Source organism: Dunckerocampus dactyliophorus, chromosome 17, assembly GCF_027744805.1.
Source record: "Dunckerocampus dactyliophorus isolate RoL2022-P2 chromosome 17, RoL_Ddac_1.1, whole genome shotgun sequence".
Taxonomy (NCBI): domain Eukaryota; kingdom Metazoa; phylum Chordata; class Actinopteri; order Syngnathiformes; family Syngnathidae; genus Dunckerocampus; species Dunckerocampus dactyliophorus.
In genome coordinates, this window is record NC_072835.1 from 15,760,313 (window position 1) to 15,772,841 (window position 12,529).

Consider the following 12,529-nt stretch of genomic DNA (forward strand, 5'->3'; position numbering starts at 1 on the left):
CTATGCCTCATGTCCTCCTTTCTGGAACAATGTGACCTCAAATGTTGGAACAGTGCATTGGTTTAAATTCATGCGAGGGCGCCTCCTCCTTTGATAGCTGTTTTTCAGATCCGGGGCTAGAAAGAGAGCGAGAATGCGTGAGCGATCCCACACCACTAAAGACCAGATTGGGCTCGTCTGGCTCCAGGACAAGCATTTCAATCTCGTCTTTCACTCTTCTCCCCGAGACATGCTTTCTTCTCACCCTCTAATCCGTCCTTCTGCCCATTTAGAGGTGAACAGCGCCGCATGAAAGCGAGACAAAGTGTTTTTTGTGTGCTTGACGTGGTAACCCTCGCCCTTTTCAAAAAGGCAAACAAGGAAAAGCTGCCATTACCTCTGCTAGGAAGGGGCTCTCAGGAAAATGGGGCCTTTTTGGGTACTTTATTAGCGCTTTTAGAGACTCAGGCGGCTCTCTCTCGTTCTCTGTTCCTTCTCTGTCAGTGTTTCATTCCGTGAGACAGTAAATGCAGAGATAGACATGAAAAGATACAATTAATGGGGTACTGGTTTCTTTTGTATGTGTGAATTGGGCATCTGCTGCTAACAAACATATGGACCATCAAACACAGACCTCTAAAGTGGAGCCCCGCTGCAGGAAACGACTTTGCAGGAAGAATATTTCTCTAAAGTTGCAGAAAACGTTCATGTTAAAACTTTTACAGTCATGCAAGACCTCAGTAAGGTTCACTTCAATGAGGAATAACGCATTTTGGCCAATTGGATTTTTATTTGCAACACTTATTCCAACAAGAAAGCACAAGAGTATACATAATATACTGTATACGCATATCAAAATTATTATTTTTTTTTAATGCTTCGCTATTAACAGGGACTAACTTGTCTTTACACTTGTCTGGCAAGTAGATTAAAAGAAAAAGCTGCATTGGTAGTAATAATAATGACATTGCATCATATTCAAACAATGTTTGGCCTTATTTTTCTTTTTATTATTATTCTGCATTACCAGTGTCGTGTTTGTTTGATCTGTATTTTCTTTCAGCCTCTTTGAGTACCTACAAAAGTGCTGTAAAAATGTCACGTTTTAGTGTTATGTTTTCACTCTTAACACAGGATAGCTTATTTTTACACTTGTGTGACAAATAGGTTTGGTTTGGTTTGGTTTGGTTTAGTTTATTTGAACATGAAGGTTACAATGGAATACATCTCATGAATCTTTTTTTTTTTTTACAGTTCTACAAAAGTTTTATTGACAGTTAAAAATTAATACATCACATAAATATAGGGCTTTTCTAGATACTCATAGATGCTGAAATTATTATTTGTGTAGATTTATAAATTAAATGGAAACAATAATAGGTTTTAATTATTATTATTATTTTTTCTTTTTTTTACAATTTCATATGATTTTTTTCCAGCATCTTTGAGTACCCAGAAAAGAATCATTATTATTATTATATATAATTATTATATTAAATATAATAATTATATATCTCATATTTTGTCCATGTGGCCATCCCTTCTTCCTTGGTGGAGGTCCAGGCTCTACCTAGTGCCCTTCCAGGTGATGTATTACTGTCAGATATACCACCTCTTTCCCAAGCGCTCTTGTATTACCGGTATAAAACAAAAATAAAAGTGCTGTTTGGATAACTGGCAGAGGAGGGGGGGAGCTATTGTCAGGCTTTCGCAGAGCTTTGAATTTCCGCCCGGTGGTTTTGCTGGGGGATGAGGAGGGCTTGAAAGGAAAAGCGGAGGAAATATGGAAGGTGAAAACATAACAAACAAGTCTGGATAGAGGTCGGAGGGGAGAGCGTGCGATATCTTGCGTCACACGGCATTTTTTGGGGGGGGCCGTGGATGCTTGGAAGAAAAAAAAAATCGTATTTATTTGTCATTCGTTGCTTTGACGTTCATCACCTGTACCTATTAAAGCGAGCTACACCTCTGAGAAACTCATAGTGTGGACTCAGGAAGCAAATGGGCCTTATCGGTGGTAGACAGTCAAATCTGTGGAGGTTGGCAAGGTATGCATGAATCCATGTGTGTATACATATATGCGTGTGTGTGTGTGTGTGTGTGTGTGTGTGTGTATGGGGGGTGGCTGCTGCTGGTGGTGGTGGGAGGAACTTCCTCCTATTCTTCTGCTGTTGAAGAGTTCCCATGAGCGCCCCTGCCAGCAGCGACACTGTGGCCTGAGCAGGTCAAACCAGCGCCAGCCTCGGTGTCGCTGGTGGCCTAGTGCAACGCAAGAGCAAGAGTCTGGAAGAAGAAGGTGGGCCTTACCATGGAAGCTAAGCTTGCAAACCTCATCACCATCACTGCAAGTCTTTAAATGGACAGTAGTTCAGCGCGTGGACTGATAAACTTCAGATTACAACCTTTGGATTGGACATTTTCAACACTAAAACAATCGAGCGGAAGCCGTGGGCCTCCGCGATGATCCACAACACGCTGAAGTCCCCCCAGGAGGCGGAGCAAAGTCCCACAAGAACCCACTCGGCCGCCCAGCGGAGGCTATGGAGGTACTCGGGCTACAGAAGCGCTGGCCGGCCCGAAAGTCAGCGTCGAAGTGTGTGCGTGCTCTCAGCCGACCTGAACGGGACGACGGCAGCAGGAGGAGGAGGCGGTGGAGGTGTCATGCACACCATCCACGGCTTGTGTCGCCTCTGCATCGGATGTAGGCTACCACAGGTGTGTGTGTGTCAGGGTGACAGGCGAAGAGATCCATTGTGTCAAAAACCTGCCAATTTAACAATATGTTCCGATTATTGTTGGCAGTGGTGTAGAAGCGCACTGCATCATACCTGCAGCTGTTTCCACCACCTCGCCTCACGAGAGAGTCAAACTATTAAAAACAAATCTCAGCACTGCGACACACTGTAACAAATATATTGCGAAATAAGCAGATTTTTAATACGACTCTTGCATTGGATCCCATTAGCTTGCGCAGCAGTTTATGATATCTGCAAAAAAAGACGCGAATGACCAATCTACAGCATGACACATTATTTGAATGCTTTTATGCATACTGTATGGACACTGTGTGTGTGTGGGTGGCGTGTTGCTCCAGTCACTGAACATACTGACCCAGATAACATTGTCTTACCCAGAGGAAGAAGAAAATGACTAGCTGACAGTGAGATGTGTGTGTGCGGTATGATACACACACTTACTGTACTTCCATCCAGAAAGTTGCATGAGAACACCTTGTCATGATTGTGACGCCCCTGCCTGCCGGCCGGACAAGAGCAATATTGTAATTAGCTAATGACATCTCCTCTCTCCGTGACTTTGTGAAAGGCAGAGCACTGAGGCATGAGCGCTAAAAGGGGAACGCTCATGCATGAACATGTGCACACACATGGGCCGCCTTCTTCCTTTGGGTATATACGAGATGAGTTAAAACCCTTCATCGTGTCGAAGTCCATTCATTCAGTTGTGTACGTCCATTTGACTAAAATATTCAGTCCTCAGCTCTTCTACATTTTGAATGAACACGCGATATGTCTTTCGATTGGGTGCACTGCACCATTTACCTGGGACGCTGGTCGATCTCTGATTGTATTTTGAATTTATCCCATTGAAAATAATGAGAATGTATTTAATCTGTTTGCAGGCCACCATCATAGAAGCTGCACTAATTGTACAAGCAGTGTATTTAGTGACATCTTAAGTGTAAAAATACTACATTAATAATACTAAATCAAACTCAAATAAAGTAAAACTACTACTACATTCGCTAAAATGGAGTCTGAGATAAGATGTGTATTTTTCCTGAATTTTTTATGTTGATTTCTGACTTTTTCACTGGAGAACAAATACTTAAAAGTCCAAATTAGCTTGGGACACGTGTGCCCCTTTTGATAAACAAGACCTGAACTAACATAGCATCACACACATTTACAAAGGCGTTAGCTGACATATGATAATAATACTGAACGCAACTCTTCGGTGGTCCGATGTTATCGACACCCTACGCAAGAGTTGTTCCTGGAGGCGTGGGCTCTCATATGGCTCCGGAGCCCAAACTCCGAGGCACAAAGCTTTCCACAGACAGAACAGCAAACTTCAATCCCAAATCTTTTTTGTTGGTGTTGATTGCAACTAAAAAATAGGACAACTAATGAAAGGAGTTGATTTAATGCTTTAAGCTAAGTTTTGTGCAACATCGGAGGTGTATTTTTCCAGATTTTTTTCGGTTGAATTCAGTTTTGTTCAACTTCAGGGGCATGACAAATGCTTTAACGTCTGAACTGGAAGCGTAGGGTGTTCCCTTTTGGAAAAAGACACTGTTTCTTTTGATAAACAAGAGTCAGACTAACATAACATAAGCTAAACCGTGAAAACATGTTAACTTCCATATTATATTAATACTAAATCAACTAAATGTAAAAGAAATGAAGGAGCTGATTTCATTTGACATGTGTTTTAACAGTCGACCACTGACGTTTTGTGTGACTTTGGTGCCACATTTTTCTGGATAATTTACGTTCCGAATTGTCCAACTTCAGGGGCATTCCGCTTTTGAGTGCATGCTTTCAAGTTTGATGTTCCCCTTTAGTAATATTCTCGAAAGCTACATTACGTCTTTTTGGGTCTACCTATTGTATTTTCTTCCATTCGTCTGCGCCTGCATTTTTTTTTGTCATCCATCCATCCATCCATCCATCCATTTTCTGTGCCGCTTATCCTCACTAGGGTCGCAGATATGCTGGAGCCCATCCCAGGGTACACCCTGGACTGGTCCCCAGTCAATCACAGGGCACATATAGACAAACAACACACATCTCACATTCGTACCTTTTAGAGTATTAGAGTATTTAGAGTCGCCATGTAACCTAACATGCATGTTTTTGGAATATGGGTAGAAACCGGAGTACGCACGCACGGGCAGAACATGCAAACTCCACACAGAAATGCCCAACGGAGATTCGAACCCAGGTCTTCCCGATCTCCTGACTGTGTGGCCAACATGCTGTGCATTAATTAACCTCTTCATTATAATTACTTCTTAATGCTCATATATATAATTGTTTCCCAGTATCTCTCCTGCCATCTTCAGCTGCTCTTTTGGGTACTTTTACATCACCGTAACCACATTTTCCCAGGATAATCTGCGTCAGATACGCATTTACAGCAATACAGGTATGCCCTTTCTCTTCAGCGACAGTTCAGTCTACTTTGAGATGCTTTAAATAAAAAATACTTCCTTTGTCAGTCAGGTGGAGACTATTCCTTGAATATTTGGCTCTCTCTTGAACCATCTCTCACTCATAAATTTGGTCACTGTTGAGGGAACTACAAGCTGACATTTTAGGGTCATTGCAAGCTTCAGGCCATCAGAACAATCGCAGTGTTTCTCCAAGTAGAGCCAAAATTTAGCGCCATTCTGCTTAAACCCACAGCTGAGACGGTGCATATTTTGCTAATTGACTTTTTCCATTTAACTCCAGTGATCTCAGTAGGATTGTGCAAACACTAGATGACCGATTGTGGCCGAACTTGGTGGAAAGGTTCAGCATAGGGCAAGGAAGAACTGTTTTAATTTTGTGGCAGATTGTTTACGACTGTGAAAAATTCTATTTTTTTTCCTATGGAGTTTGGTGGACCGTTTCCTCTGTTCTGCCACAGGGCAAATCTGTCACACCACCTCCAGTCTGTCCAAACAACACATCGCAGACGAGAAGGGAAGCGCCCCCAAGCTGTAAAGTGTAGCATACAATCAATGTAAACAACAAAACACCCAAGTTTTGACATCCAGAGAATAAGAAGTAGCTTCTCGGTTAACAACAACGCACGCTATCTGCGGTCATTTTGGCTTAGGAGTCTTGTAGTTTCATTCCTGTTGAAATACGGGCTATTTGTTGTATCAGTTTACATGAAAAACAGCATTTTGGAGCCTGAAAACGCAAGTTGTGTTACCTGGCTGACTGTTATGCAAGAGGCGCTGTTGGGAAAGTCAGTTGTGCTTACGGTAATTTATTGGACACAAATTACCGCCCTGTTTGTAATTAGTAAAACAGATATCAATTTATGCGCATGAAAGAAGCTAGTTTTTAAGACTTCAGTGATGTTTGAAGTGATGGATTGCAATAGGTGACGCAGCTCTTAAAACAGCATCGTGCACAGTTACAATAATGCGATATTGTAGCGGATGAGCATGTGACAACCAAAATGAATGAGGGATTCCAAAGACTTTGGGAAAAGACCAAGCAGTTGGTTGCGCATTTTTGTAGTGTTTCTTCACAAAGGGACACCGCCATCTGTGTGGCATGCAAATTATAGTGTTTTCAGTCATTTTTTTTTGTAAACAATTTTCAAACAATGTTTTCATCATACATGAAAACCTTTAGTAATGGTAAAGGAACATGACTAGTTTATACTCATTCACATATAATTCAACATGCTTGAAAAGGAGCGGGGAAAAGCAGCTATTTAATCCACCCATTCTCCATGTCTTTACAATATTGTAAGTATTACCGTCATATGTCGCAGGGTTGGAGATCATCTGTCTTTTCTGAGGACTATTGTAAGAATAGATGAGAGCAGACATTCTTCCACGGGCGGCGAACAAAAGCAAGTCAGCCTTCCGTCTCTGGGAGTTGTTGTTCTCACCAGCTCAGCTAATTGGCTTCCTCAGGAAACTGCCGTCAAGACAGTTCTAATAAGAAGCTGACGCCGACAAACAAATTGCTACTTAATCACCCTGATTCTTTTTGCCAGCCTGTTACTTTCACATTCTCCTGGTGCGTCCCACAAAATGACTTGTACTGTGTTGTGTTGTGCACTTGTGTTACAGGTGACCATCCTTCGAGGAAAGGATGGATACGGCTTCACCATCTGCTCGGATTCCCCTGTGAGGGTGCAGGCTGTTGACCCAGGCAAGGATGCTCTTGGTTGAATACTAGGATCCACAGCCATGTTTCCACCAAGCGGTATACAGTCGATCCCCCAATATTTGCATTTCAGCATTCGCGACCTTGCTACAATCCGGTATCAAAACCTGCAGTGAAGTGAACACAAGTTAATATATGATCGTAAACCCTTACTGGAATTACAACTGGCAAGCAGTGTGGATTATGTGGGGCTTAAACCTGGATGGTGCTTCTATGCGTTTAGCTTGTTAGCTTCCTTTGTTGCGAGTGAACAATGGCAATTAAACCGAGACAGGGAGAGTTCGGGAGCTGAAAGTGATCTAATAATTACAGCAGTCACTTTTACTAAAAATGTTGATCTGAAATCGGAGGAGAATGTCAACACCAAACTAGCAGGAAGGTTTGGAGGGGGAAGCAGAATAACACAGGCGCTAATAGTGTCAAAACTAGGTGTTTTTATGGGCTGCTCATGTTTACTCGCTATGTGAGGGCGGCCCCGGAACGTAAGCTTGCGAATGGCGAGGATCTACTGTGGTTCAGTTCAGGTGCCGATGGTATGGTTTGGAATGGCTTGTGTAACTCCCTATTGAATACAACAAAAAAGAGGAAGGAGAGCCGATAAACAATGGAGGACATCCAGGAATTTATTTTTTTCCCTTTCCTTGGGGTGCCAAAAAGTGGTACCGTACACAGCGATCAAAAAAGTGCCTTTTGATTCCATCGATCAGGTTTTTCCTTTCTCTATCACCAGTACATTTTCCAATTGAACACCCCATTTTCCGCTATTTTTTACTTTTATTTTTTTACATGGCTGCTGTTCCTCAATCATCAATCCACTCCCAATACCTCATGAATTATTCTCACTTCATTAAAATCTAACGTCACCTGAGGGCATTCTGCTTTTCATCTCGTCTGTGCCTTTGAGGATTACTGAGAGAATCCAAGCTGAGCAGCGGGGTGCCGCAGCTAATAGGCAACCCTCGGGAGTTGTGTTTGTCCCTGGGAATCAAATAAACAAGTTTTTTCAAAAAATGACATGTATGTGTGTGTGGCAGGAGGCCCAGCAGACCAGGCAGGACTACAGCAGCTGGACACGCTCCTGCAGCTCAATGGCCAGCCTGTGGAGCAGTGGAAATGTGTGGACTTGGCCCATGCTATCAGGTAAGAGCACCCGATGCTTCCTCTTGCGCAGGATATCATCCCAAAACGATACGGTTCTTGTCTTGATATGAAACAAAACAATGACTTGAAAGTGCAGTATTGGGCGAACATTTTGATTGGTGGAAAGATGACAACCAGCTGATGTCGCCTTTCATCTGAGATCACTCTGGCGCCTTTTTCCAAGATATCCTTCACAATCAATATTTTGTTTGCTCTGACACAAGAAATCGAGACTTGAAAGTGAAATTATTGTTAGGAAATCGTGACCCGTTTCACCTCAGTCACTTTGGCTTGCTTGATTCTTGCACGTCGAACACAAATAATGGGTTCATGGGGTAAAATTAGGGATGCTCCGATCAGGATTTTATGCTGGCGATTCTAATAGCGATCATCCATGAGTGAGATCGGCCAATACCGACCACATGGATTAACTGTACATTTTTCAATGCATTTATGATGAGTTCTACTGGCCAGGGCCGCCACTAAACAATTCCAAGGGCCCCTGGCCAATAGGTAATGTTTATTAAACAACATCACATATGGTATAATGACACCAATACACACTTGAAAAAGTTAGCACGCACCCGATGGATGTAACATCCACCTCCCCTCGGGAGGAAAACGAGCTCCAAACTAACCGCATTGCTTGTTTAGGTTTAAAAAAAAAAAAAAAAAGTCACTGTGGTAAAATGTCACATTTGGAGTCCAAAGATGAGGAGATAGGCGGATAATTCCAGCTAGCTAGCTAGTAGCTGTGGACAGCTAGGCAAAGCGTGTCCTGTATAGAAAGATGCAAGAGAAGTCAAACACCAATGGGTTTTACAAGGGAGTGATCAAACACACTGGCATCGATTGGCGTAGCCTGTGTCAAGCCGTCAGACTGAAACCACTGGAGGTTTTACAGACTAGTGTTGATTCTCGCTGCAATGCGGGACAAGTGCGTCCCTTGTCGGCTCAGTACGGGCGTTGTATGTGACACAACACGCATGCCTATCCATGTCACGTTTGTGTCGGCCGCTCGGCGATCAGTTTTTGTGATCGGCTTTGAAAGGCATTTATCAACATATGCCGATCACGTGTTTTTTGTGGAAATGGGCCGATACTAATCGGCGGCTGATATATTGGAGCATCCCGAGTTAAATTATAACCAAAATATTCCACCCAAATTAAAAGTGCCAGCTAAGCAATTTTGCGTTAAAGTTTTCAGAATGACATCGTTCTTGCTGTGGTATAAAAAAAAACCTGAAATAAATCGTGACTGGTAGGATGGTAGACGATAAACTGATATGACCTTCGACTTAAGTGAACTCCGCCTTCTTAACTTGATCTGAGAGAGAGAATCCTGTAGATTTTAAGTCAAAAACTAAGAAAAACAATCCCCGAGGCTTGAAGCTGGTTAAAAATATGACCGAATAACTTTCCTCTCAGCCAGCTCATCTATCTTGAGTCAGTTAGTGGAGATCCTTCAGTTTTGCAGTCAATCCAAAATGAAAATATTGATTATTTGATTGTGTCATGTGACCCCAGAAACAGCGCCAATGAAATCACGGTGGTGGTGTGGCGCACGGGCCCCTCAGCCAAGCCAAACTTCGAGGGTCTCATCCACCGCCCCTCCTACAAGCCAGCCTCCTCCTCCACCTACGAGACGCCCTCGCCGCCTGTCCGCAGGCGCGACCCAGATCTGGGCACCAGTCGAACCCCTCCAGCCGTGCCCCCGCTCCCGGCTCACCACCGGGCCGCCGCCGCCCGCAGACTGCTGGTCAACGGCTCTGAAGGCGCCCCCGGTGGCACCTTGGGGGTGGACACCCTGAGGTGGGGCGCCCAGGGGGGGTCGGCCGAGGAGCTGGATGGGAAGCCGCGGCTCCTCCACCACCCTCACACGGCGACGCTGAAGGGGACGAGGGTGAAGGCGTCCAACGGGGACAACTACATCATCCTGTCCCCCATCAACCCTTCAAGCCAGGTACCGCAGACTGCTGGTGGTGGGGGGCTGCATCTTCATCATCTCCTCCGCCCTCCTCCGCATCTCCACCATGGTCACATGATGGCTCATGCTAGATACGTCTCCTTACCGTACATCCCCGGCGCTAACTGATTTGATGATACGCACAAAAACATGTAGTTTGTATATTATCATTTATCTGACAGGTATCCTATTGATTTTGATGTGTTATGCAACACAAGAGAGAGAAGTATGTACTGATGGTTGCATCTAGTGGCATCAATAAAGCAAACCTGTTAAAAGAAATGAAAAGCCTGACATGAGTTCCTCAGTTAATAACTACTAACAAGTTTGTGTGAGAGCGCTTGACTAACAACCTAACTTGACTGTTTATGCTGTAGTTAAGTAGGTTTATACACTTCACCCATCTCCTTTATGTGTGTGTGCAGTCAAAAAGGCGAAGGAGCAGATGATTCAGTCATAAGATGTAGAATAAATCACAATCGAAGTGAACTGTTAGAGATTTCCTGCGTAATAACAGGAATTCATCCTTGAATAACTGCCCAAAGCCAATGTGGAGGCTAGGTCAGGTCACATGATGCATGACTCATCACAACACAATGCCATTGTTCTCCCCTCTGAAAGAGACGACAATATGCAGTGTATGATATGTGATTATAGCCAAGCACAATCTCTGTCTAAATGTGTTCATTGACTTCTGTTTGCAGATCTTGAGGCCTGTTTATCAGGACAATCAGGGAACGTTAGGTAAGACATTGATGCATCTTTGTTGCTTGTTTGCAGAAAGGCCACAGCTGCTTAATGTGGCCGAAAGCTGGTTTAGACTCACAGTGTATTTAATTTGCCACTTTTTAGAATGGATTTTTCATACACTTTCAGCGGTTTGTTATTATTTGTATACGAACGCCATTGATTTTGAAGGGTGTGCAAGACAAGGAGCTGGTGTCGTACAGGTCAGTAGTAGTACGTGTCGTTTTTTTCCACTGTTAAATTTTCGTAGGGATCGTAATCTTACATCCACTTTTATCTTACTTAAGAAAAAAAAAGTTAAACCTCAATTTTTTAAATTGTTAAACTTTTCCTATCTTTTTTTATTTCATTCTTAGCTAAAAAGGCCACTTATATTCACATTTTTAAATGTCTTTTTAAAAAAATCATTAAAATTTTTGAAAACATTTCCTAATGTTTAAATATTGTAGGGATTGTAGGCCAACCGATTTTTTTATTTTTACATTTTTTAATTTATTTTCAAAATAAAAATTTGCCTTTCATTTAACATTTTTTACCATAAATTTTTTGGTTTTGTTTAAAATTGTTTAACTTTTTCTACGTTGAGTTAAACTTACTTAACTCATTCAATACCGAAGACGTATTTATACGTTTTCTTTACGTTTTTTTTTGCGCGAGAGGCAGAAAGAGCTGATGACTCAACTGCGCACAAATAGATGTCACGTTTAGAGCAGTTTTAAGCCATAAAAACAGCCACAAGGTGCTCGGCATGGATCACTTGCATATAAAAACACACTCGACAGCAAGGAGGTAGTGGAAGAGCATTGAGGAGTGTAGCGTGCAAAAGGTTACGGGAAGTTTAAACACATGCACACGCACGTACACACGCACACATGCACACACACAGTTTAGTCCCTAATGTGAAAATTGTATATAATTCATGGTGTTATAGTTGTAAATAAATAGTTGTTTTGATGTAAAACAACCCCTTTTTTGTGTTGGTTACGTTGGTTTAGTTGTTTAGATATTTTAGCTGTCGCAAAAGCAAAACAATATTTGCGTCAAAGTGGAGGTTATGCTTGAAATGTATCTTTTCACAAAAAAATGGTTTTATCCCTTTTCTAGTTGGGAACAGATATTTTCCTGAAACTTACCGATGTTCCACTGCTGATTACTAAAGAACGGAAAAAGGTAGAAACAAACTTTTTTTTTCTGATGAAAGACAAGAGTCTAATCTTTCTTTTGGTAGGTTCCATGTTTATATGGCCATTGAACACAATAATCTGTGTGCCTTGAAAAATCAGTCAAAATCGTCTAAAATGGCCGGTACTGAAGTGTTTGTCTTTTGAAAAATGGCTGGGATTGAATGAGTTAATATATAAGTATACTGTATACTATAAGTATACTGTACATTGAATAAAATGTTTTTTAAAATCATGTAAAAACATAAAAACGTAGAAATAATGTCATAGTAAATGTTTACATTCATAATTGTTATAGTAAATAAAAAAAAATGACTATCAACACTCTGGCTTGGTCTTAAAAGTTGCTTATTTTCAGTTTTATTGTTGTCAAAATTAAATATCATGTAAGTGCACAACTTCGAACACCAGTTATGTAAAAACTAAATTTGAAAAGAATGCGTCTCCAAACTCCGTGGCCCAGTGGTTAGCATGTTGGCCACACAGTCAAGAGATGGGGAAGATCTGGGTTTGAATCTCTGTTTGGGCCTCTCTGTGTGGAATTTGCATGTTCTCCCCGTGCGTGTGTGGGGTTTTTGTGGGTACTCCGGTCTCCC

At 42.2% G+C, this 12,529-nt stretch overlaps 1 protein-coding gene across 7 annotated transcripts in view; it reads left to right on the forward strand.

Moving 5' to 3' along the window:
* rgs3a (regulator of G protein signaling 3a) overlaps nt 1–12,529 on the forward strand; it is a 136,794-nt gene that overhangs the window by 40,280 nt on the left and 83,985 nt on the right. For 6 of the 7 annotated variants that reach the window (XM_054757917.1, XM_054757916.1, XM_054757918.1 and 3 more), the window contains 4 exons: nt 6,803–6,884; nt 7,934–8,039; nt 9,567–10,002; nt 10,710–10,749. In XM_054757917.1, coding sequence (XP_054613892.1) covers nt 6,803–6,884; nt 7,934–8,039; nt 9,567–10,002; nt 10,710–10,749 — 664 coding nt within the window. Of the gene's footprint in view, nt 1–1,832; nt 2,695–6,802; nt 6,885–7,933; nt 8,040–9,566; nt 10,003–10,709; nt 10,750–12,529 lie in introns of those variants that run through there. The other variant, XM_054757919.1, reaches the window with a different exon arrangement.